A 26,738-nucleotide genomic window follows, 5' to 3' on the forward strand; every position below is an offset into this window, starting at 1 on the left:
AGTGACTAGCCAATAATTAGCTCACTGTTTCATAAAAATTGGAGTTAAGAGCTTGAGTCATCCATTGTTCATTGAAAGATTCCTACAACGTAACACAGTGCCCAGCATATACTGGAGACTTCAGACACATTGGTGATTCAATCAGTCAGTAATTGATTGATTAATCAGTTAGTTGATAAGTCAGTCAATGAACATAGGATAGCAAACTTAGAAATTAAATTGAGAAAGTCAAGGTAAGTGATATAGTCATGATTTTACCTTATTGGACTCAATAATGGCCCCAAAATTATAATGAATCATAAATACTGCTTCCAGCAAGGCAAATGTGGAATACAAAAAGACTATCATATCCATGAAAGCAGGAGTTTACCATAAATAGATTAGCTATGACATGTTGTTGTCAATAGTGATAACAAGTTTCTAGAGCAAAAATTCTATTTTTAACATAAGATTTCTGTTGAAAAGACTTCTATTTCACGTCATGCAGGCCCAGATCACATATCTTACTTGATGTGATAAGTAGATCAGTGACAATTAATACATCTTACAAACACAGTTAACCCCGGGATTTTTTCCTACTTCTTAAAGAATAAGCAGAAGGTTTTGATTCATTTTGCAACATTAATCATAGCCTTAAAAACCTTTGATAAGGATTTTGTTATTGTGGTAGTGATAGATGATGATGCTGAAGTTTGAATGGATAGAAGGGGGTCCATCTGTCTGTCCATCTACCCATCCATCCATCCATCCATCTACCCATCCATCCATCCATCTACCCATCCATCCATCCATGTATCCATGTATCCATCTATCCATCCATTTTTTCATTCATTTCTAACTATTATGTACCAGGTACCTGTGATAAAGAAATATATTTGATCCTAGACACAGACACAACCTTAGACAGCACATTTCCTATCTCTCCAGAGTACAGGGGCTCTGAACTGCCTAATCTGTGTCCTCTTTGCTGTAATCCCAGGGCTCATGTGTTCATTTAGACCCAGTACCAGGACTTCTAATATTATTAATGTTCCTCTGACTGATTTTTCATGTGTCCGTTGTTTGAAACCTGTTGTCCGTTGCTTACTTTATGCTAATTTTCTCCTTCTTAATTTTCTCCCTCTCTCTTTCTGAATCAGGTTTCTTCTGAAACATACCCAGTTTTTTCTGGACTTTTCTACAGCTTCTTTACCTGAATCCTTAAAGAATATGTGTTTACTAGTTTTTGACAGTACCAAAGATTGTTCTCAGGGAAACATAACTGTAAGTATGACTGGAGATGCTTACTAATAATTTCTACTTTAAAAAGTGCCACAAGCGTGCAACCTAAAGCAATGTCTTAGCAGCCATCAAGGATAGGATACCTCTTTCTTTCTGGAAAGTTTACTTTTCCAGAAACCATGATGCAAAGTTCCTGGATTTTTTCTCATTAAAATGCATGAGTATTACTCAACATTTCACATCCATCAGTGGGTGACAGTTCATATTCTGATTAGTCCTTTATGATTTAACTACTCTTTTTCTTTCTTTTTTCTTTCTTATGTAGAAACCTTATGCTTGTCAAATTCCAGGATGTACCAAACGCTACACAGACCCAAGTTCCCTAAGAAAACATGTGAAGGCACATTCGTCCAAAGATCAACAAGCAAGGAAAAAGGTAATTTTAAAAGAAAAAATATTACAGCCAGAAAAAGCACATGTACATGACTCTCGCAGGACTCGGGACTTCTGCAAGGCACTGGAAATCATTATACTTCTTAACATGTAAACAGCTTTCGACTGTTGTGAGGAGTGAAATCTTTCAAGAGGGTGAAAATAATAAGGTTATGATTCACTTAGTTGATAGAACCAGACAAGAACTTTTTAGGGGGTGGATAATACGAGACAGAGAAAATGAATGAAAGTAACCTACACCAGGAAGTAACAAAAGGCAGGTATAGGCAATAAACCCAAGGACCTAACCAAAACTGAATTGGGAAGAAGAAACAACGATAAATGAAACACTTCTTGAGAGAAGTACTCTCTTCCTGCCCCGCCCCCCACCAAAATATCAGTTGGCTAGGATGACATCAGCTGTAAGGAAGCAGGTGGGAGAATCTGGGATAAGTACAGAGTTTGTCTCACTTTATTAGAGAAAAAGCAGGTTTCTTGATAGGTTTCTTGTGTGAAAAGTCTGAAAAGGAACTGAACTGAATTCCTTTCACATCAGTGAGGGTTTGAGGTATCTCTCAAAGTTTGTAAGGTTTGTGATCTTTGAAACCTGGAATAAGTGTTAAAGATCAACCAGTTAGTTATTCTGACTCGCACACAATCCAGAAAAGTGTTTGGCGATACTGGGCTTATACACCCCCTAGAGACACCTTGCTTACTCCCCTTCAGGGCATTGCCTAAGAAAACTATGATGTCACATTTGTTTTGAAAAGAAAAAAAAAAGTGTCTTCTGTCCATGTCAGAAAACATGTGGAGATATTTTTGGTTTTGAATGTTCAATTTGCATTGAGATAGATACTTGATACATGCAAGGGCCCTTTATTACAAGGAAAAAAATTAAGAGCAGTATAAGACTATTTCAAATGAGTGAACTGTATGGCAAGGGTATGCAAGTCACCACGGCCTCTAGTTAGAAAACTTGAATTCTTTCATGATTTACTAGGGTTTAACACCTCGTGTTGGGAAATGTTCTCTTGTCTTTTTATTACTTGAATTTTTTTTTCTTCCTTGGAAGGTGTTAGCAGAATGCAAGCTGAGGCCTCATATGTGGAAAGAACTTGACCTTTTCCCCATGAGCTATAAAAAATGTCCTCAGCTAGGAAGATTTGACAGACATGCGTAATTGTATACAAACCCAATCTTGTAAACCGACTGTTAGAATTGTTTTCTCCCCTGTGGAAATATATTTAAATCTCTTTAATTGGAATCCCAGTGAATTGATATCTATGATTACTTGGCCTGGATTGGTATATTCTTGCATTTTAGAAAAGCAAAGGAACTAAGTAAATTAATAGTGTACTTTAAAACAGAAATAAGAATGTGTAACCTTAAGATGACACACCATTGGTGTAATATAATATGAAGTGTTTTAGCAGGATTGTTGTCTAATGTGTTTTTATCATTATCTATGTCTATATTATAAATTTGAAGTAATACGTCGTATCTGTTTAAGACAAAGCCTAGATAAGAAACTTTTTACTCTAAGCCTGACTGTTCTCCACATCCAAGTTGTTTGAAATGTGTGAGGCTTTACTTGGAATACCAGATTTATCAGTAGGATTGGAGAGCATGACATAAAGAGGTGTTACTCCCCAAGTCTAGAGAAATCGTCAACGATATGATGTTTCATTTAAGAAGGAAATGTAACGGGTTATTTTCAGGAATTGTTCATGGCTTTTATTATTCAACTATTTTTTAGCCTTTGTGTGTGTAGAACATTCTTAAAGCATTAACTGGACAAAACCAAGAAAAGAAAAACAGGCCTTGAGATTTGAAAATATAATTTTATTGCCAAAATTTACTAGCACCTTTAAATACTAACCTAGATAACAAAGGTACCCTTTCAAGTGATACCATAATCTCATGTCAAATATTGTAATTCTTTCTTAACTTTGCCTTATACAAAATGAGATTTTGATTTTGCTTTTGGTGTCCACTCTGTATGTCCTGAATATATTTGAATTGGATTTGGTTAACGTTCATCGTCTAGCCCTTAATGATAATTTTTACTTCCCAAAATGTAACCTAATTATTTTTCTAAAAAAATTTTTTATCAGTCTGTGTTGGATTAATTTGTGGAAATTAAAATGATGAAAGTTTCTTCATCCAACAAAAAGAGGAAATGTCACTCCCCGGAGAAGCAGTTGCTAATAAACCTAAACCCAGCCAATCCATAGCTCTAAATCTTGTGCTGATGTACCAGTGTGTTTTATTTACATGGTACAATGTTGTTATTAGACCTTGGAGAGATTCTAATTGCTCACTCACATCAGGATTTGGTATTTGAAATATTTCCTGGCAGGAATGATTTAAAAAAAAAAGAAAGAAACAATAAACCTTTTAAAGCAGAATTAAGATTATTTACGACTTTAATTAAAAATTGAAAACTGGCACCATTTCAAAAAAGCCCTTACAAAAATGTGAATTCATCAAAAAATAACCATAAAAATTCCAAGGTGATAAAGGCACTGAGGAGTAATGGGTCCCAGCCCTAGGGAATTGTTTAGTTGAAAAGAATAAAACTCTTTTCTGTCACACCCTGTTAGTCATGGGCTCATTTAATATACCCCGCCGGCCGGCCTCTAATCCTCTTTTTTTTGCCCTCCCCCAAGACACTAAATGACATTATTTTGGTCTTAGCATTGCTGGCTTTATGAGGACTCATTCTGAACTCGGTGGAAGTGACAAAGCTCTCGGAGGCCTAAGGTTAATGTATGTCAGGAGAGGTAGAGATCTCCTAAGCAATGCCCCATGCCACGGATATGTGGGCCGATTCCACATCTACTGATCTACTGATCCCACTGATCCAACCTGAGATCTGAGCTAAACATTATTCAAGCTGTACCCAGAAAGAAGATAGCAAGGTGTGTGTGTGTGTGTGTGTGTGTGTGTGTGTGTGTGTGTGTGTGTGTGTGTGTGTGTGTGTGTGTGTGTAGAATCTCTTCTGGGAATAATTTGGCTCATTGCATGCAGAGATTAACTTTTCTCTTTGCATAAATCTAGTCCACCTATACATTCCACCAGCCAATGCACAGATTCCTTCCATTGACCGCACTCTGCAGTTCCTGAGTCCATCCAGACAGGGCTACAAAACTAAATGAATGGCCCAATAGTCAACTCACTAGCAATGGTCTCTACTGAAAATAGAATTTAGTCCATAGAGCAAAAGGCAAAAAAAAAAAAAAATTGTCCTTCAATTCTGCCTGATAACAAGCGAGTGAAATGAGAAAAGCCTAAGGCAATAAGCCACTTGAAATTTTCCTCAAGGCTGTGAGCTTTATCAGAATTTTTCATTTTCACCTTGGAAATACCACAGGCAAGGGAGTTTCCTTTAACTCTTACCTGTTATCAAAATGGACTTTTTAAAATGTGAATGCAAGCATTCCCTGTACCCAAGTTAGAGGTGACGAGAATTTTCACCCATTTCTTGCTTTCACAGAGATGCTGAACTTTGAATGTGATTTGTTCCATGTTTGTGAAACACTGACCTTTGAATCTTTGTACTTGATGACGTTGACTCCTGTGATCGCCACATAGGATGTTATAAACCTTGCCTAGCATCTGGAATATGATTGAATATAATGTGTGTGTTTATGTTTTCTACTCAGAGCTTTCTGGCTAAGCATATTTTATTCTGTGTCATTTTCTTCATAAAGAACTGGCAATTCTTGGAAGTTGTTTAAAGTCACCACCTCTCCCCTACAGACACTGAAAATTATAAATAACTTACTAAGTACCATACAGGCTAAGCTGCCTTGAGAAACTATATAAAATAATTATTGTCCCCTCAGTTGAAGAAGCAAAATGACTCATGAAGCTCCTTTTTGCCTATCCGTTGTTTTTTGTCAAGGTCTAATGGTGGGGGGTAGGTGGGATATACAATCAGGTAAAGAATTCACAATTCCTTTTTGTCTGATTTGATTCAACCTTTCTATTCTGGAAAAAAAAAATTAAACCATTCCCATTATTAATACCTGTTTATTTGGCTTGAATATGTTTTGAATATATTACAATGTTGTGTTATGTATTACAAGGTAATTTTGTTTATGTTCTTCCTGAGGACACTTAGCTTGGAAAGAAAAAAAAGAGAGAGAGGAGAGGGAGGAAGGGAGAGAGGAAAGGAAGGAGGGAGGGAGGGAGAGAGGGACAGAAAAGAAGGAGAGGAAGAAGGGAAAGCAGCCAACCAAGTTAAGAATACCCACCACTAACAGATGCTTGAATGACCAGTTTTGACTGGACAGTACCTAACACAGTTCCCTTATGGAAGTAGTTTTCTAGATAGTTGTTTTACATATTGATTGACTAACAGAAGCCTTTGGAGCTTCCAAGTCATTTTCTTTTACTGAGGAAAACAAAACTGGAATAAAATCATTTGGCCCAGACTCTGCTGTCTAAAATCTTGTGTCCTTAGGACATCAGGACCTCAGTTCACCATTGCCCTGTTCAGTATCCACGTTTTGTCTTCACTTGCAAAGAATTCATGTCCCTTGTCCCTCAGGCAATTACTGCTAGTTTCTTTTTCCTTCTTTTTTCAGTTTCCTTTGAGTTTTGTCTTTGATATCCCTCGGCAATATTTTCCCATTTGTTTGTATCTTGGCTCTCTGAGCTGTGAAGATTTATTTTCAGGGTGACTTCACACAAGGGCTTGGATAAGCCTAATGTAAAAACTTTTCTGGGTAGATCCTGGGCAGGTGGTTGTGTTGTTCTGTTTGGATTGGACATCGGGAGGTATGGCTGCTTTTAAGCAATGCCATGAATTGCATCGTGACTAAGCTTAAGTTACATTCCCCTGATTTTTCCATTTCCCTATGTTTGCAGCTAGCTTGACAAGCAAACCCAGGGCTTCAGAGGTGAGAAAGGAGCTATTTCCGTAGAAAATATTGTTACATCACGTAACTGAAGTCCACAGCAGCCCAGTATGACTGACCACGGACCAACAGCGTCCTTGGAAATACCTTAGCTTTTGAGAACTGAGGGTTTGTTTGTTTGTTTGTTTTTGCCAGCCCTGGGGCTTGAACTCAGGCCCCAGGGACTGTCCCAGACCCTTTTTGCTCAAGGCTAGTACTCTACCACTTGAGCCACAGCTCTACTTCTGACTTTTTGATAGTTGGGAGCTAAGACTCTCATGGACTTTCCTGCCTGGGCTGGCTTTGAACTGAGATTCTCAGGTCCCGGCCTTCCTGAGTTGCTAAGATTGATAGACATGAGCACAGTGTTCTTGGAGGTGGCATCATCCTTTAGTGATGACTATAGTCTATTTTCCGGGTCTCAGGGATGTTACAAATAAGGTTCAAAAGACAGGACACTGTGACCCGAACTAGAGGGAATTAAAGTGAACTTGGAGCCTGTGATATTTGATTCACTCTAAGGCTTATCCAGAGAGTTCATAGACCACATGGGAGTAATCACACTCAATGGGTGGGTTTCAGGAAGCTCAGCAACTCCCAGAAATGATATGCAGAAGAAATGATAGGCAGAATGTATTCTTTCCTCAGATAGGCTCCGTAGATTTTTTACCAACACTTGAAATTAAGACCCTCAGAGCTACTAAATGCAAAAAATGCAAAAAAAAAAATTTTAAATGGCAAGAATTCTAGTGACTATCTTTTTTGGCTTTCGCTATAATATCCCTAAAGACTTTGTGAAAGTAAGATGATTCTGTACCTCTTATTCCCTAGAGGGTTGACTCCTACTGGTACAGAATTTCAAAATATTCAAATTATACAATAAGTACTTGTTCAAAATTTAGTGTGTTTCTGATATATCCCTAAATGCTTAGGTATACAAAAATGGTAAGATAGGCTCCTTTCCCTTGAGGCGATCAGTGATGTTAATGCTGGAGTTTCACAGGGTGCAGATGTGGTTGGGTGGATGGTTATTAAAGTGGACAGTGGAAACAGAAGAGAAACAATTGCACCAGTTAAAATCCTGCATACTTTTACAGGCTGGACAAAGGAAGTGGCTATGAGTTGAAAAGAAAATGGTAGTAAATTGAACACAGGAGGAAGAAGAAGCTAAGAATACAGAAGACACCATATTGGTGGACTGTGCTAAAACAATCCTCCTCCTCCTCTTTCTCCTCCTCCTCCTCCTTCTCCTCCTCCTCCTCTTCCTCCTTCTCCTCCTCCTTCTCCTCCTCCTCCTCTTCCTCCTTCTCCTCCTCCTCCTCTTCTTCCTACTCCCCCTCCCCCTCCTCCTCCTCTTCTTTTTCTTCCTTCTTCTTCTGAGAAATCTCAATTCTGCACTTAAGGCTTTTGAACTGATTGGATCAGGCTGACCAAGAGATTACCAGAGATAATTTTCTTTACTTCAAAGTCAATTGATTGAAGATATTCTTCATGTATAAAAAAATGTCTTCATAACAACACCTAGATTTGTAAATGTTTTAATGAATTAGAAAGACAATACACAGGCCAAGTAAAACTGACTGTCATTAAAATGCATTGTTAAATTATGACTGAGGGTTTTTTTTTTTTAAATTTAAAGGTAAGACTAGCCACATGAAAATAGAGTGCAGGGACCCTCCAAGTATCCTTCACATAATGCAAATGGATTATTCATTAGGAAAAGAGAAGGAAATTAATGATTGGATATGTCTCATCTCCTCTTTCATCATGACATTGATTGTTCAGAGTAAATATGTTCACGATAATTAATTTAAACACCATGCTGAGAGTGAATGAGCATTACACTTCAAACAATTATGTGGATACTTTAAAATGTATACCTTGCATTATAGTAACATAATTAATACAAATTTATCAGATTGACTTGTAAATCAGTCATTTTATTGTAAAAATATAACAGAACTTAAAATATTTGTTATAAAGCTATGTGAAGTTATATAATGTTTGTTAATATACTGTCATCATATTAAATAATATAATGACAGAAAAACACTTAGCATGTACCTTATATGTCATACATGCCCTATAAAGGCTAGCTATTACTAGTAGAATGATGTGATGTCAAATAAAGATTTTAAGGAAGAAGACAGTGAGTGGTTGTTGAAATTTAAGTAAACTGATAATAATCTACTCTAGATTCATTCATTCATTAATTACTCAGATTTTAGATTTTTGATAATAATTAATGGAAACAGATTATAAATTGATTATATATCTAGTTCATACACAAGAAACAGATAAGCATTTTTCAAATTTTGAGCATTTTAAAATCTCACCCAGACAATCTGAGTGTCCTAATGCCTATTTTCCTCTGGAAATCCACATCCAAGGCTTGAAAATCTCTGCTTCCATAGCTATTCTTACATGAATGGAAAATGTTACATGAATGCATGTAGATGCTTTAGACCTTGATTGTTTTCTAATTTGTCTTGTCTAAATTTCTCTACTGACAGAGGCTTGCCGTATTTAGTTATTATTACAATCATTTGGTATTTTATAGGATATATAACTTTAAAAACTTGGCAGTACTAGAGGTTGAATTCAGACCATCTCACTTGCTAGATTGGTGCTTTAATCATTTGAGCAATGCCATCAGACATTTATTTTCTTTTAGTGAGTTTGTTTTTCCTTCCTTCCTTCCTTCCCTCCCTCCCTCCCTCCCTCCCTCCTTCCGTCCTTCCTTCCTTCCTTCCTTCCTTCCTTCCTTCCTTCCTTCCTTCCTTCCTTCCTTCCTTCCTTCCTTTCTCTGTTCCTCCCTCTCTTCCCTCCCTCCCTTCCTCTTTCCCTTCCTCTCTCCTTCCCTCTGTCCCTTCTCTCCAAGTCTCCTTTCCTTTTCCCCTCCTTTTTTCTCTCTCTCCTTTCTTAACCTTATTCCCCTCCCTCTTTTCCTATTCCTTTTCCTGTCTTTGTCTCTTTCTCTCCTATTATCTCTCTTCTTTTCCCTCTGTCCCTTCCACTCTTCCTCTTTTCTTAACCTCTTTTTCTCCTTTCCTTCCTCTTCCTCTGTCTTTGTCTCACTTTATATTTCTCTCCTCCACCCTTTCTTTGTCCCTCTCCTCTCTCTTCCTCTTCTCTCCTTGCCCTTCCTCTTTCTCTCCCTTCCTCTTTTTTTTTTTTTAATTTTTGATACATGAAATAGACTCCTGCGTCATGGACCTGGAACCAAACCTCTACTTGACCAGTTTGAATAATATCAGAAGACCGTCCTTTGTCAAATCAGAATAGTAGCAACTGTCTTTTAGTATGGTTGGGAGTGCTGGGTAGCAAAACGTATGCACAGTGCTTCTACAATCCTGCACATAGATGGAGTTCAGCCAGTGGAGGAGGACGCAGTGCTCTTGGGTGGTTGCGATGATGAGGTTGATACCAGCGACTACTGGAAGGTATTACAATGCATGGGCAAATTACGTACACTCTTCATTTTTGCTGAGGAAACTGGCTTTAATTAGTAGAATAAGAGACGAAAGTCAGATAACATGAGCACTTTCTAAGGGGAAGAAAAGCGTTTTTGTCTTACCCCAGCTGGCTTTGTTGTGTTCTTGCTTGAGAAGTTCTGGAACTTGACTGACAGTTCCTTGGGCTTTTTGCAGATGCCATCTGAATTGTTCATCAAGTGGAACCTAATCTTTGTCATTCAGATGCTATAATAGTCACAGGGATAATAAAGAAATAGTAATAGGGATAATAAAGGGCTTCATTTTGCCTTCATTTAACACTTAGAGCCATTGCTTATAGGTGACTTTATTCTTTTGGCCTTTAGACTTGGGATGAATTTTTATTACTCTGTCTACTCACTTGAGTTTGTTCCTAAGGAATGAGAACGTTTAGAAGTGGGCAGGGAGCCAAGAGCGATGGCAAGAAACGGTATGCAGTCTTCCTGTGAGCCCAGAGGCCCACAGAATGTGCCAGAATTAGTTAATGCTGCCCAGTGCAGAGCCATCCATTAAGTCTTGACACACTGTTTGCAGTCTTGGCGTTCCACAAAATATTTTGGCAAAAGATTCTTTTCCCACTCCACAATTCAAAGCCCTCTTTACAAACTCTAGCAAAGTGCCATGTGACGTCTGAAATGCTCACTGTATCTTCTGTTGCTTGAGAAGAAGCTTGAGTTAACTATTGAAGGACTAGAAATAATTATTGCCTCAAGAAAGCCCTTCCCTCCCTCCTTCCCTTCCCTCCCTCCCTCCCTCCCTCCCTCCCTCCCTTCCTTCCTTCCTTCTTTCCTTCCTTCCTTCCTTCTTTCCCTCCCTCCCTCCCTCCCTCTCTCTCTCTCTCTTTCTCTCTCTCCCTTTCTTTCTCTTTCTTTTTGCTGGTATTGGAGTTTGAACTCAGGGCCTTTCATAGTTGCTTAAACTTTATCACTCAAGGCTGGTTAATGCTCTACTGTGTGAGCCTCTGTGGGTTTTTTTGGCTCTTACGGTAGTTAGTTGAACATAGGAGTCTCACAGACTAGCTTCAAACCATGATCCTCAGATTTCAGCCTTCCGAGAAGCTAGGATCACCGGCATGAACCACTGTCACTGAGTTAGCTTTTTATTCTTTTACCCCAAATAGATTTTCCTAAGGGGCTTCTAAGGTGCTTCCTGTACTGTCCCACATGAAGCCGGCAGCAAATACAGCAGGGGACTAGAACAGTAGCATATCTTGAGTATGAGAAGTTCCTTACTTTATCCACACTGCAACATAGCATGGGTCACATTTAGAAAGTTCCAAAAGATACCCATAAGGCTTCTTTGTAACTTTGAAACTCTCTGGCCTTTAAGAACAATCTTTGTTAGTAGTGTGTTAATGTTGTTATTTAGCAAGTCTGATATATCCAAACATTCTTTATAGTGTGGAGTTGAAAGCCTGCCTTCCTGAAAGACCTGCTACATGCTCTAGTTTTTTGTCTTCTAATTGTGCCCTTCCTTTTCCATAGGGCTGTGTATAACAGTGCTGCACGAGTAGTCCTGCTTTTTCTTCATATAGTAATAATACTCCTTTTTCTTATTCGGAACTTTTCCTTTTTTTTTTTTTTTTTTACCACACTGATGATCATTTCTCTGTAAAACAGTTTCAGCAAGGCCCCGAGAGAGCTGCAATGCTATTGACTGGTTTTTGAAGCCAGCATGGAGGTTGAAAGGGTTGGCAATGGAACTGTTGCTAATGGCCCTTCTATGTCCTGCTAAGATGTTAAACCAAGTCTGTGGTCGGATCTATGATTTAGGAAGATAATTATGATGGTAATGCGGGGAATGAATTAGGGATTTGAGGTGAAAGGAGACAAGGCAATTAGTTAGGTTGGCATATTTCCATTAATCAACATTCTTTAGATACAGTGGCTCATTCAACTAAGACTGCACCCTACTGTGCTATCATTAATTCTGGGTTTCTCAGTCTTGCAAAAATGCTGTCATGAGAGATGGCCAAAAATCTTGTGGAATCCTAGTTTCTTATTATCTGTGGTCCTCTTCTAATGGTGTTTAAGCAGGAAATTATTCTCTGGTTATTTTCAGTATCCCCATCCCAGCTCCTATGGAGTTTCTTCTTTCTGTCCTGCTAACAAATACGTGATTTTCAAAATCTTTTCAAGTATGAAATAGAAACTTTGAGGTCATCAGTTAGCTTTCTCAGCTTTATTTGTTTATAACCATATAAAAATGTAGGGTATAAGATGTATCTGTACTTTTTCTAAGCATACTTCCATAAAATAAAACAAAGTGTCAAAGCACACAGTGTCTGCTAACGTAGCATACAGGTCCCACGGTGATGGGAATTTGAATAATGTGGACTTTGGATAGAAATTGTATTTTGAGATGATCGTGCACAGGACATCCTTGACATTTCCTCTTTGTACGCAAATGAATACAGAAATCTGATTTCATTTCTGTGTACTCAAAATTGCAGTAAAAGATGATCCATTCCTTCTCCATTTTTTAAAAATTTATTTTACATAAATAATGTGTCAAGAGCAGTTGTTCATACAACTGTTTGCTAATAAAAATATTAGTCCTAGTCTAACAAAAATACAACAAAAGATATGTCAGAATCAAATACCACACTCGAGATCACGAAGACTTAATATTTTGTAGTATTTTCCCCACTTCACATCTCTACCTAGAACATTAAGAGACCTCAACATAGGATATATAAGCTCAGTATAATCAGTGAAAGCAAGGAAGGGTGAATTGGTATTCAAAACACCAGTAATAATATAATGGGTACAATCACCTATTTTATTCTCTTCCCTTTTGAAAAAATACTTAAAAGGAATGTGTAATAATTAACAAATACTTATGTGGCTCAATTTAACTCAGCATTTTTATTCCCATTGAACCCTTTGGTCTTCACAGCAATTCTACAAGGATAATACATTAATTATTATTGTGGCCTTCTATTATGAGCCTCATGCTCAGGAAATTCCTTCCTCAGATTTCTTTAAGCCCCTCCCTTCATGGCGCGACCAGATGGACCATCCAGCAGAGACATCTTGAACTCACTTCATCTTAGCCTGGAAGCAAACAACCCAAGATTCTGAGAAGCTACATAACTTTACAAAAACACTCAGTGAGCAGTAGAACTGGTATCAAACTGTGCTTTTCTTTTCTTGACTCCCCATTAAGTGTTACTTTGGCTTTTAACGTTTTTGCTATGGCAACTTTGCAACTTGTCCACAAGTTCTTGGTATGATGGCTACTTCTAGACATTTTGTCATAGCCTTGGGTTAGAGATGGTGAAAGAGACCTCCTGTTTGGTAGCTTTGCCTAAGCCCCCTCTTGATAGTTAAGCTGATCCTAGACTGGAACTCACAGGAGTACTAGTCCTCATTGATCTTCTTACCTACTCTCCCAGCATAGATAGATAGATAGATAGATAGGTAAATAAATAGATAGATAGATAGATAGATAGATGGATAGATAAGCAACTAGTACTCTAGAAAGCTGTAGGACTCCCGTAGGGGATGTCCTAGGGCTCTATAAATGGGTCCTAATTCCAACAGGGTAGTATGGTAAACAAATCACTCCTGCTGCGATGTGGCTTTCTTTAGCTGAATCACTCCAAATCAGATCTCCTGAATACTGCTGCCATTCTGATTTGGGATGACTCAGATATATTCCATATACCAGAACCTCCACTTAAATGTTTTTTTTTTCCAGCGTCATTCACATGCTAAGGATGACCTTGTAGGGGCAGAAACTGCAGAGTGTCTGAGATGCTACTCTTGGTACAAGATATCAAAGTAGCTGTTGGCAAAGAACATAAGCCCAGAGGGCTAGCGACAGAGAGCTTTGTTATTCACAGCAAAAGTACTAGCCAGAACTTAGTCGTTTTCTTATCTTTCTTTCTTCCATCTTCCCTTCCTCCTTCCCTTTTTTTAACATTCTCCTCCCTCTCTCCTTCCTTCCATCCCTCCCTCCCTCCCTCCCTCCCTCCCTCTCTCCCTCCCTTCCTCCCTTCCTCCCAGTCCCAATTTCTACAAGGTGTGTAAACCTGGAAAAAAACAACCCAGCTATACTCAGTGTGTTGTGCTATATGAAGGAACTCTGAGCTTTGGGAACAAGAATCTGTTACAATGAACATAGCATGCCCACCTTTTAATCAGGAGGGAGATCGAGAGAGACAGCTCTCCAGAGCTGTCTGTCACATAAACATCTTTGAACAGATTGTCCAGAAAGATAGTCTGGACCTCTGCTCACAAAACGAATACAAACTTAAGAGACTCACAGAAAATTGCCATCTTAACAGTAGGTTCGTGCTGGTCCCTCTTGGATTACAAACCACTTCTGTACTAACCCACTCTACCTTTTAACACCCTTCATCTTCTTAAAAATGATTTCCTGAAAAAAAATGACTGAAGCCAGAGGGAAAAGAAGGTGGCTATTTGAAAGGCATGTATTATATCTTATCAGTTGCTGTGTGCATATTTTCATCTACATCCTGCTATGGGTCGCAACAGTAACTTGTGCTTTGATTGAAGAGCACCTTGCATGCACACACAATTGTCCAGTCAACTAGAGTTTTACCATAAGTAGAAGAGCCCCATTACCATCCCTCTCAGTCTGGATGGGTTTATCCCCAGAAGATCCTTGCATAACTTCGCTTCATTAAATGGCAAAAGCAATGCAATGGTCCTTTCTCTCCCATTTGTATATCAATATTACTTTAATTACTCATTTTCAAGGAGTATCGCTGTTCATCCTCTGTGAAGCAGGATGGGTAGGGATTGGAAAACTGAGAAATAATGAGTGTACTTGGACTTTGATGAAGCCATAACAGTGAGTCCCTGTAGAAGAAAAGATATCTTGAAACCACTAATGTGAAGGAAGAGAAAAATCTCAGCAGTATGGAGCATTGAGACAAAAAAAAGGGGTGTGTGTGGGGGGTATGAAATATTTTAGAAATCGCTCCACAATTCACACTGGAGCCTGTCCTGCTACTGGATTTTTAAAGCTAGAAGTTAAAATCAGTTTCTCTTGGCTTTTTTTTTTTTAAGCATTCTGAAAGGGCTATCATTGGAGTGTTTTCAAAACAAGGCAAAGTAGTTGTGTTGGCACACCTGTCAAGGTCACCCGGTGACCTCAGCCATGTGTCTTCTGCCTGAGCAACATTTGCTGTTGCAAATGGCCTCTCTGGTCACATGTCTATGAGACAAGACGTGGCCCCAGGAGCCCCACCCTCTGGGATACGGAGTGATGATATTTACATTGATACGGCTGTTAGCTTTGTGGTAATAAAAACTTCAAGTCTTTCATTTCCTGCCTGGTATTTCCAATTTGGGAATTGCAACACTTCATTTACGTACATTTTTGCCTTTTAAATATTCTGTGGTGTTACAACATTTGAGAAATCCCCAGGGACTCTTAATCTTCTTACAAACACTAGCTTGTAAACTAAGGGTCATCTCGATATCTCAGAGTTATTTTGCGTGGTGCCCCAACTGAATAATTCTGATATTATGGTATTCATGATAGATTGTCTCTGTACATTTTTCTTATTTTGGGGGGGTGGGGGGAGGTTTGCTGATCCTTGAACTCAGGGCCTGGGTGCTATCCCTGAGCTTTTGTGCTCAAGGATAGTGCTCTACCACTTGAGCCATAGCTCTTCCTGTTTTGTTGTTGTTGAGGGGGTGGTTATTTGGAGGTAAGAATCTTAGGAATTGTTCTGCCTGGGCTGGCTTCCAACTGAGATCCTCAGTTCTCAGCTTTCTGATTAGCTAGGAGTAGAGGTATGAGCTACTGGCATATAGTTTCCTGTACTGTCTTTTTTTTTAAATAAATTTTTTATTGTGAAAATACTCTACAGAGGGGTTACAGTTACCCTGTACTGTCTTTTAATTCGTCTCCCTCCTGAAAATATTACTAAGTTGACGAAGCATTTTTAGAGAACTCTAGCTGCTTCTTCCAAGAGCAGTTGAATTTAAAGCTACTTTCTGTATTGTTTTACATAAAGTCTCATTTAAAATGTTTTATTACAGTGTTGAAAGAGGTGACATTGACCAAGATAAACTGTATTCATAAACTGCCTTTTGAATGGCAACTCTTTTGTACAACTAATTAAAGATAATAAAAATATTTTTTAAGAAATAAAATGGTTTATTAATGCAAAGAGATGTGCATTCAGGGCTAAAGACCCGTGAGCGGTAGTCATGGCAACCAAGAAGCCATTGGGACAGGGGGAAAAATGCAGTAAAGGGTAAGTGTTTTAATCCTTAACTTTAATCCCTTTACTTCTTTTACTCAAAATGAAATATAAATCAGGCACCATGCAGCGTCGCAATTTTTCTCTGAAAGGGATGTTGGCGAAAGAGGATTAGTAATGGACAGACGTGTTTAAGGAATTTAATCACACAATTTGTTGTAAAACTTTTGAGACCACGAGTGACCAGTTCCTTTGAGTGGGCGTCAGTGAGAACTAACAAAACATACTTTGAAACTGATTAGAGAGTTGGCACAGGGGAGCAACCCCTGTATGCTGGTATTGTTACATCATTTTGCCTGTGGTAATGACATGAGAGACCAAGGAGTTTGTTTGGTTGTCCCAGTGGGGGGGGGGGGGAGGGGGAGGCCACTAGGGGGAAGGGGGTCTCCTTGGTAGAATAGAGATATTCTTTTGATCTTCATGGTACTAAGGGAAAAATTAAGTGGCCTTTATTTCACATGCTACCTCTCCTTGATATTTGATTACTGCGGAAGTGCTTCAAAGGGTATGGGCTTTCCATCATCAAAAACACTTACATTTCTACAAAAAAAAAAAAAAGCAGAACTTTTAGTTTGCATGGACAGTGAGCCCGGATTCTTAGAAAGATCACTGATCATTTCCTGGTTGTCTCTACGTTTTGTTGTTAAGATCATCTTCTGCCATGTAAAATTTGTAAGGATTAGAAAATGTGTCTCACTTCTTAATTTCTGACACTAAAAAAATGTATTACTTTCAAGTAGTTGTACAAAGGAGTTGCCATTTTATAAAGTAGTACCTGAATGCATACACTGCGTCTTGATCAGTCTCATCCCTTTCAACATTTGCAACCACCATTCCGACCTGCCCCTTCCCTCATTTTTTCTGTCAGTCATGAAGCTTGAACTCTGGGCCTGGGCTCTGTCCCTCAGCTCTTCAGCTCAAGGCTAGTGCTCTACCACTGGAGCCACAGTGCCACTTCCCCTTCCCTCACTTTTTAAAAAATCTTATTTGAATTCTTGACTGCACTGAATTTTTCAAATGTTCTATGTCCTGTCTTTGACATTGGGTTTACATCTGCACCTATACTGACTTGAGGTTGGTGATGTTTTCTTTCTTTTTTTGTCAGTCGTGGGGTTTGAACTCTGAGCCTAGGCTCTGTCCCTGAGCTCTTCAACTCAAGGCTAACACTCTACCACCGAGCCACAGCACCACTTCCTGTTTTCTGGTGGTTTATTGGAGATGAGAGTCTCACGGATTTTCTAGCCCCAGCTGGCTTTGAACCGTGACCCTCAGATCTCAGCTTCCTGAGAAGCTAGGATTACAGGCGTGAGCTATCAGCTCCTGGGGGGTGATTTTTTTTTCTATAACACCTCAATCTTTGCTAGTTTTATATTGGGGATGGTTGAAGAAGACAGAGACATGCTTTTTATGGTACTTTTCCTTTCCTCCACATATTTTATGTAAGAGTACTTCTCAGTTACATTTTTTCATAGTGGACTGAAAATTTCCACCACACTGGGCTCATTGCAGAGATCTAAAGTAGCTTCAGTTTGTGCTGGCTTCCTGTGGTGTCAGAATGTGAAATAACTTCCAATAATAGTACCTTCCTAAGGGGATGTTGATAATTATGACAGACAAGCAACATGAAGCTTGGAGCGGTTGAGACTGGAGTTAGACACAGCAAAAGGCTGAGTTTGGAGTTTTGCATAGACCTTGAGAACCAAAGTTTATATTGTTGAAATCTGAACACAGCAGGATATCTGGGGACGAAAACTAGCATCTTGTTCTCCAGTTGCAAGGATGGATGCTAACACCTGTTTGTGCTTTCTTACCTTCGTGTGGTGTATTTCTTCCCATTCTGATGAACCAACAAGGCTGATGTAGAGGAAGACAATGCTTCAGAGATGTCATCCCTGCAACCAGTAATGGCTACTCCAGTCCTCTTTTTCATACTTCCCTTGGAATTTTTTGGCTTTCTTCTCAGGATTTCTGAGGTGCAGTTAGTTGTTTAATTTTTTTTGAGGGGAAAGCATTGAGATAATTGTAGGAGATAGATATGAAGAAGAAAGATAAAATGGTGTGGAGATCCTCAAAAAAGGCCATGTGGATTCTCAACATGAAGATCTCTTTGATAGACTTCAGGCGGGCCTAAAGCTACCAGCATGACTATGTTTATTGTAGCTTTATTTATCATAGCTAAGATATGGAACCAACATAGATGCCCCTCAGTAGATGAATGGATCAAGAAAATGTGGTGTCTATACACAATGGAATTCTATGCCTCCATCAGAAAGAATGACGTTGCCTCATTTGTTAGGAAATGGAAAGACTTGGAAAAAATTATATTAAGTGAAGTAATCCAGGCCCAAAGAAACATAGGTCCCATAGTTTCCCTTACTTGCAATAACTAGTGTATGTCTGAGTCAAACAGAAAAGGTCAGATAAGGTGATGTTAGAGAAATGAACCCTAAGATATGTATTCAAATGTTTTTTCTTTCATGCGATTGTTTCTAACACATTTATAAGATTATTTCTTTGTTGCTTTGTATGTCCCTCCCCCATGGTATAACCCCTGCTTTCACTGTATTTGATGTTGGTATAATTTGTGGAGGGGAAGGGAAAAAACAAATCATTTAAATAGGGATGCAGGTGGACCCATTGCAACAATGAGAGGTACAAGTCCTATGTCGAAAACAAACTTTACAACTTTGGTGGGGAGGGGGGAGGGTTGGGTGGGGGTGGGAGGGGATGGGATAGGAAGGGGAAACAAAGGAGGAGGCTACAATGCTTGATAAGAAATGTACTCATTATCTTGCCCATGTAATTGTAACCCCTCTGTACAGTATTTTCACAATAAAAAAAAAAGAATTCTATTATATTACACATAAATAAAAAAGGAAGTTCAGTTCCTGGTTTGAGCTTTGCCCTGAAGCACTCTTGAGTCTGGACTCCCTTCTGATGATCCAGGAGAATTGCTCCCTTTTAACAAGCCATCGAAAGCTTGTGGGGTTCATGCGTGACTGAAACTACAATGCCGTGTCCTTAAACAAAAGGCAGAAATGATCATCCGTAAAATGCTTCTGTCCCTTCACAAAAATAACACCATGGGCAAATTCTTATCTTGGCATGATTACCTCTAGAAGGAAAAAAAAACATCTCTGGGATAATGTTGCATGTGAGCAATGGTCAAGGTGATAAGGGTAATGGGCTAGTCACTGATTTAACCAGGAGTCAGAGGATAGAAGCTGTCCTGTTGGTTGTGTTGGGTGCCAAAGGGTGGGCGTGGCTAGACTATTTACTTTGGGCCCACTGATCTTGAAACTCCTGTGTTCCACTTATCAAACATATGCTAGACATTACATCTTTAAAAGCAGGATAAAAAATTGGATTTGTTCCCAGCCCTTCCAGATGAATGAGGGATATGAAGGGCGTGTATACATGTAATGAAACCGTATTTTCTATTGGAGGAATTGCTTATTTGTAACATTCTAAGAGGCAATATGGAAATGTGAATGGTATTATCTAGTAAAACGTGGCATGAATGGAGACTTGAGTATTATATTTTAAAAGTAAATATCCCAAAGGCTTTCTTTTCTTTTAAATTCTGTTACGATTTCACTTTGCTGTATCACATTTCATTCTTTTATAGTGGCAGATCTGGGGCATGAACTCAGAGCCTGGACACTGTTTCTGAGCTTTTTCACTCAAGATTAGTGCTCTACCACTTGCACAGTCACAAACCACGTTCGGATTTTTGGTGTTTAATTGGAGATAAGAATCTCAACAAACTTCCTTGCCTGGTGTAGCTTTGAACCACAATCTGCAATCTCAGCCTCCTTAATAACTAGGATTACAGTTGTACGCCATTGGCCCTATTTTCTTACGTCATCATTTAAGAATGCTTAAAGTGCTTCCCCCCTCTTCCTCCTCTTATATAGTCCACAATGATTTGATTCTATCTTTTAGGCTTGCCCTAAATAACGAGTAATGAATCCTTAGCACTTAGTGATACATTTGCTCTTCTTTCTTGTTGATCTGCGCTCTCAGTCCCAAACAGTTAGGGCATACCATTGCTATGAACCAAAACATCATTTTAAATTGCGAGGTTTACCAGCAGGGGTCTCCTTACCAGGATTTTTCTTGTCTTTTGTGATGAGGACACATACATGCTTCTGTGAGAACACACCATCTGTCTTATAAGGAACTATTACAAATGTAGAAAACCAAAAGTGTCATCACCAAGATAAAGGGGAGATGGTATCAGGGTATAAGCAAAAGCAGAAATGATTTTGGAATGGAAAGATCTGGAGAAAAGGGAGAGGTGACATTCACTTGGACCTTGGAAAGTAGGCAGAGTCCACTGTAGAAATGTAAAATATGGCGGGAAGGGGGATTCTGGGTGAAGGAGGTTTGTGTGGACAGGTACAGCATGAGAAAGCACATGATTATAGGGGAGAAGGAATCCAGAGCTACATAATTACAGGAGAACTAGTTTGTTAAAGCCCATGAGTTTGGGTTGTAGGTCCAATTTTTGATGAGAGTCTCTGGGAGACTTTGGTTTGGTATTGTCAGTAATGTTCTTCAGGAAAATTAAACCTACTGTTGAGTGTAGGATGGCTGGGAGAACAAAAACTAAGTGTTCACTCAACTTTTAGAAGTAGGCATTTAAAAAATTGTGAAAACTCTCATACACATTAAAATCAACCTTAAATCTTCTTCAGCGAGTCCATTTTAATTATATGAAAGGAAGCAGGGAGGGAGGCTGAAGGGAGGGTGCTGAGCTCCTCTGATTTCCGTAGCTACTACCTCCCTATACTTCCTAAATGGTAGCACAGAAATCAATTCAAGAGGAGACAATGCAGAGCTGGTGAGATGGACTGGGGGAAGTAATTACTAGATAGCTGGATGCTTTAATTAAACCTTGAGAATGCTTGAATAGAAAGAACAATGTTACACTTGAATGGACGAAATGGGAGGTGTTTGATTACATTGGTGAAGCCAGCTAGTGTTAGAGAAAATTTTGAAGCTGTGACAGACAAACACTGAATCTTGCTTTGAGCCTTTATAATTCATCACCAGACCCCAAAATAGGAAGGAAAACAGCAATGACAAATTCCACAGTAATAATTCTCCGTGTGTGCGTGCATATGTGTGTGTGTGCATGCACACATGCATGCCCCGTGTGTGTGTGTGTGTGTGTGTGTGTGTGTGTGTGTGTGTGTGTGTGTGTGTGTGTGTATTCCACACTGCAGTTTAGTGTTCTGGCTTTGAGATCTACCTCTTGGTCCTCCTGATGTAGTTTGACTGTGTGAAGTATACCTCTGTGCCCCTTTGTTACTTTCCCATGAGAGAAATAGTATATTGTCTGTGCCAATTTTAGGAAAATACTCACTTAGAATTAAAATGGTATTTTGTTTGTTTGTTTTTACAAATGTAAAAATACAATATTTAAGAAAATCTGTATGCCTTCATGATTTCAATTGAGCCCCAACTGTACCTAAGATAGATGGTAGCTGTAGACATTTAGGATAAGTATTAACATCCAGAGTGTCTTCTGAAAATTTTTTGTTGTTGCATTGGGTTTCTAATATATTTTACCTTTAATACATTTTAGAACTACATTCTGTTTTTGTTTCTTTTTTTTCCTCCATTCCTCTTTTATGCCTAAGTTTGAATACAGGGATTTGCACTTTGCTAGGCAAGCTCTGTACTGCTTGAGCCACACACAACAACCCTAGATATTTCGGTCTTACTTTTCAGATAGGGTCTCATGCTTTTGCCCAGGGCCTGTCTAGAATCATGATCCTCCTATTTCTGTTTACTGCAGAGCTGAGATAACAGGTATGAAATACCACACCTTGTCCCTTGATACATTCTTTGAGATATAAGTCCAGTATGATATTTTCAAAACTGCTTAGGTCTTGATTGAGGCAAACATTGACTCAGTCAAGAATTTATTTGTTTCAAATTCTGGTTCTGAAGCTAAGAAAGATTCTAGTGTATTGTGAGCATGGGTATCACTCTTAATGATCCTAATGATACTTCTTGAGTACAAGATAATCATAATTATATACAATAATAAATAACAATGTCCTCCGATCACTGTACATTACCCTGTAATAGTATTATCAAGTTCAATTTTTCGTTTTTTTTTTTTTTTTGAGCCACAGTACCACTTCCGGCTTTTTCTGTGTATGTGGTACTGAGGAATCGAACCCAGGGCTTCATGCTTGCTAGGCAAGCACTCTACCACTAAGCCACATTCCCAGCCCTCAAGTCAGTTTTATCATTTTACCTCTTTTGCAGAGGAAACTTCCAAGGCTTTGAGGGTTGTCTTGCCAAAGATGGCAAAGTTGAGATTCTAAAGTTAGCATATTTCAACTAGAATCTCCATTCTTTTTCTGTTTTTTTGTTAAACTATGGCATATAAAAGGAAAAGTTGATACAAAGCAAAAAAAAAGCCCAGGTCCCAAATGAAGGAGAAAAGAAACATTACTGTTATAGTACTTCTGCACTAAACATTAATGGAAATAGAATAAACTATAGAAACAGAAATTAACATGTGTTTGTCACTGATGACGTACCATGGGTGATTACATACCATGGCTTGATGCAATATTATTATTTCATGGTATCACAAACCACCACCTTATGAATAAAGTGCTATGACATCATACAGAAAAGCTGAGGAGATTTTAAACGTTTCATGATTGTTGAGTATTTCATGAGTAAGATTATGAAAGTTCAAATCTGGGTCCAGTTTGGATTCAGAGCCTATATTCTTTTGTTGTATGGTCTATATAGGAGATAAGGTATTATTAAGTGGTTATCAGTGGTATAGTATTGTTCATAGATCACAGGCTAATTTTTATAAGCAACTCGCTTTCTTTTATCATATTAGTGCCAGAAAACATTTTCATCAAGTTTGGAAATAGCACCAAAGAGGCTTATGTGGTAGTCAGTTGAGTTGAAGGAAGTGCCAAAGTATGTTTATTAAGAAATAGCTCTGGAGCTTTAGAAAATTATCTTTTCAATACAAAGAGCATTAAGAAATAAAGAACATCACATATCTAAAAAGTTTAGGGATTTTATTTGATCATGTTTTCTTTCTATCAGACTTTAAGCTCTATGAGGCCAAGGAGCTCTGTAGTATTTTACACCACTTGATTCCTTTAGACCTACATGGCCTTAGGCACAAGATAAAGACTTGATGAATATATGCTGAATAAAGGAAAATGTTACATGGATTTTCAAAAGCTAAAGACTGGGCTTGAGGTGTAGCTCAAGCAGGCCCTGAATTCAAACCCAAATATGATACAAACAAAAGATATTAACTATTGCAGGCTTTATTCATGGAGGAAACAAAAAGAGAAGATTTAGAAGTTCTAGAAAAATGGATCTCTTCATCTGGATATATTCCTTCTTGGTCACATTTCTGGTTCAGTAAGTTAGTACTTGAATAACATTTGCACATAGAAGTTCAGTGTTCAGAGTAACAGGTAGCTGGGGGCCCAGTGGCCTCACACCTGTTATCCTAGCTATTCAGGAGGCTGAGATCTTCAAATTATGATTCAAAGCCAGCCCGGGTAGGGAAGTCCATGAGAATCTTATCTCCAGTTAACCACCAAAAGGCCAGAAGTAGAACTGTGGCTTAAGTAGTAGAGCAGTAGCCTTGAGTACAAAAGCTCAGAGATGGTGCCTAGGACCAGGCCCTCCAAACAAACTAAACAAATAAATACATAATTAAATAAACTGAGATGGAGAATGGTATACCATGGAGAAGCAGGGACTAATAAGCAGAGTCTAATGTGTTACTCTGTGATTTTTGTGTGCTGGCTTTAGTGGTAGGTGTTTTCTGTATCTTAACCTCTCTTAGTTCTCAGAGTAATCCAAGAAGTTTTGCAGTTATGCTTGTGAAAGTCACCTGCATTCAGGAAAGTGGCTGTACCTGCTCAGAGTCTCCCAGTAGTTAAATTATGTCTTGTCAAACTAAAACATCCCTATTTTCCATATTTAAGTTCTATCTATCTATCTATCTATCTATCTATCTATCTATCTATCTATCTATCTATCTATCTATCTATCTATCTATCTTTCTATCTATCTATCTGTCTATCTGTCTATCTATCTATCTATTTTAAACTTAAAGTTTATCCTGGGGGAAACACACTGTAGGAGTACTGACCACAAACCATAGCCTCTTTCAGCGTTTTGGAAGCTCAGTTGTTAAAAGAGCTATCAAAGTAGGCAGTGAGCAAAAGTTACTCTGTGTAGTTTGAGGACTGGAGGAAGAAGAAACCTCAGTAGGTGAAAATCAGGCAGCATCTAGTTCAGCTGGAGGCAAAACTTTCCAGAATGTCTGTTTAGCAATAGAAGGTACGGAATTGAGCCCCTGACATCAAAAGGACAGAGAAGCAGGAACTACGTGGTTTTGTATGCAGAAGTTGAAACTCAAGATAATGAAAATTCAATAAAACTAAAAGTTCAGTTACTCTTCAGTGGCACTGGCCACCTTTCAAATGCTCCTTAATCCCAGGTGGTTAATGGCTACCAATTTGCAGGATTTCTCTGTGGAGAGATGTCATGGCATGGTTGTAGAGCTGAAGGTAAGATTATCAGACTTCAGTTCCTCTTGACTCCAAAATTCTGTTTCTGTGAACCACTCTTATCAATCATCACTTTTGGCTACATAATCCATTTTTATTGTGCCTGTATTGGCACCAATTTTCCCTGCGTCTCATTGAAATAATAATATGGCATGTGTTTCTAGTCAGATGTTTTTGTGGGTCCATCAGTTTGCGAAGGATAGAATTTTTGGCTTTCAGCTCCAGTGCTAACCAAATAGGTAATCTCTGTATAAAAGCTTAGAGTAGCTCCAATGAGAGTTCTTCCAGGGCCATTTTCCTAAGACTGGGTTCTTACTTTCTTTTCCTCATTGCAAATTGGTCATTCCCAAAGGAAACAAATTTGATAGCAGATTGTTGGAGATTAATTACCTATGATATGCCAGAGCCACTTCATAAATGTCATTGCTAAGGAATTCCCTAGAGATGAAATTTTTAGATCTGATTGAAATTAATTGTAATTAATATAGTAGGTTAATTCATTGTAATTATTTTTAAGCCTTTTGTCAATGAGTTAATTCCCTGAGATCCACATTGCTCCAACGTGTCATAGAGAACACTTGATAAGAATGTCCTGGTAATAAAAGTTAACCCTCTGGGGGGGAGGGACTCCTTTGCCTTTCCTTCTAGCTGAGTTCCTTCAGAAACATATTTGGTGGCAAATGATTGCTGGAGAACAAAGAAAACCCCTTACGAGGTGATACATAAACATGCATGGCTCAGATAGGCTACGCTCATTGGACAAAGAAAACAAAAAGCCTTTGATTATGCCTCATTTTCTTTGGAAGCTTGTCTCAAAATGCCTTTGCTCCTGGAATAAAATGCAATGAAACTGAAAATCGAAGAAATCTGGGCTTTTTTCCCTTTCCTAATTATTTCCACTTGACTCACTTAATCTTGGACGATTATTTAATCATATTTGAAATGAGAAAATGATGGGAATAGAATTTCAGTCTCTTGTTTTGAGAGCCTATAAACATTAACCAAACAGTCATGAACAACAACAACAAAAAATACAAATGATAATTGACAGCTCCTTGTTTTTATAGATTAGGAAAAAAAAAGCCCTGCATTGTTAGGGAAGTGGATTGGATTTCTACACGTAGGAACCTTGTCAAACCTTGATGGGTAATTTCATTATTAAGGTTGAAAAACTATCATTTGGAACAAATATTTCATAATGAATTGTACAGAAGCTGAAGAGCCGATTTGTTTAGTTGCACCTGGACAGTTCAAGAAACGAAGCACTAATAATGTAATTCATTTATGATGAGATCATTAAAACTCAAAGACTCAGGAACTGGTTTTTAAGACCCAGAGATGTCTGCTGTCTTACTAAGATATTCATGAACTTGACTGAAGATTTATCTATCGGTAGCAAGATACAGACAAGCTTCAGAGTCTCTCAGAGCTCGGTGGCAGACTCATTCTACAACAAGAAACCTTTCCGACAGTTAGAACTGAAATTGAAGCAAACTGCCAAAATGAAGTTGTCCCTGACACTAATGTATTAGATTCACCCTTTATTGGGGTTGCTGTGGGAAGTTAATACGAGGTTGGGACACAGTGGCAATCTGAAACCCCTTGAATGCTCCTAGTTGTTCCTTCAATCAGATCTTGCTTTTGGTTTGGTTTCCACTATTTATTTATTCTTGCCTTGTTATTCATGATAGTCCAGAAGATACTACTTTCATTGAACATCCAGTTGCCTTTTGCTAAGTTTGGATGAGTAGCTTCCAGAGAGACTTTTTTTTTTCTGGTTTGTCGTAAGGCCTGAACTCTGGGCCTGGGTGCTGTCCTTCAGCTCTTCAGCTCAAGACTAGCGCTTTACCACTTGAGC

General features: G+C 38.6%; 1 protein-coding gene across 4 annotated transcripts in view; it reads left to right on the forward strand.

The window, feature by feature from the left end:
• The window catches only part of Glis3 (GLIS family zinc finger 3), a 449,742-nt gene that overhangs the window by 339,779 nt on the left and 83,225 nt on the right, over positions 1-26,738 (forward strand). For all 4 annotated transcript variants that reach the window (XM_042699395.1, XM_042699396.1, XM_042699394.1 and 1 more), the window contains one exon: positions 1,547-1,657. In XM_042699395.1, the coding sequence (XP_042555329.1) occupies positions 1,547-1,657 (111 nt within the window). The remainder of the gene's footprint in view (positions 1-1,546; positions 1,658-26,738) is intronic.

This window comes from Dipodomys spectabilis, unplaced genomic scaffold (genome assembly GCF_019054845.1).
Source record: "Dipodomys spectabilis isolate Male_0828 unplaced genomic scaffold, ASM1905484v1 ptg000241l, whole genome shotgun sequence".
Taxonomy (NCBI): domain Eukaryota; kingdom Metazoa; phylum Chordata; class Mammalia; order Rodentia; family Heteromyidae; genus Dipodomys; species Dipodomys spectabilis.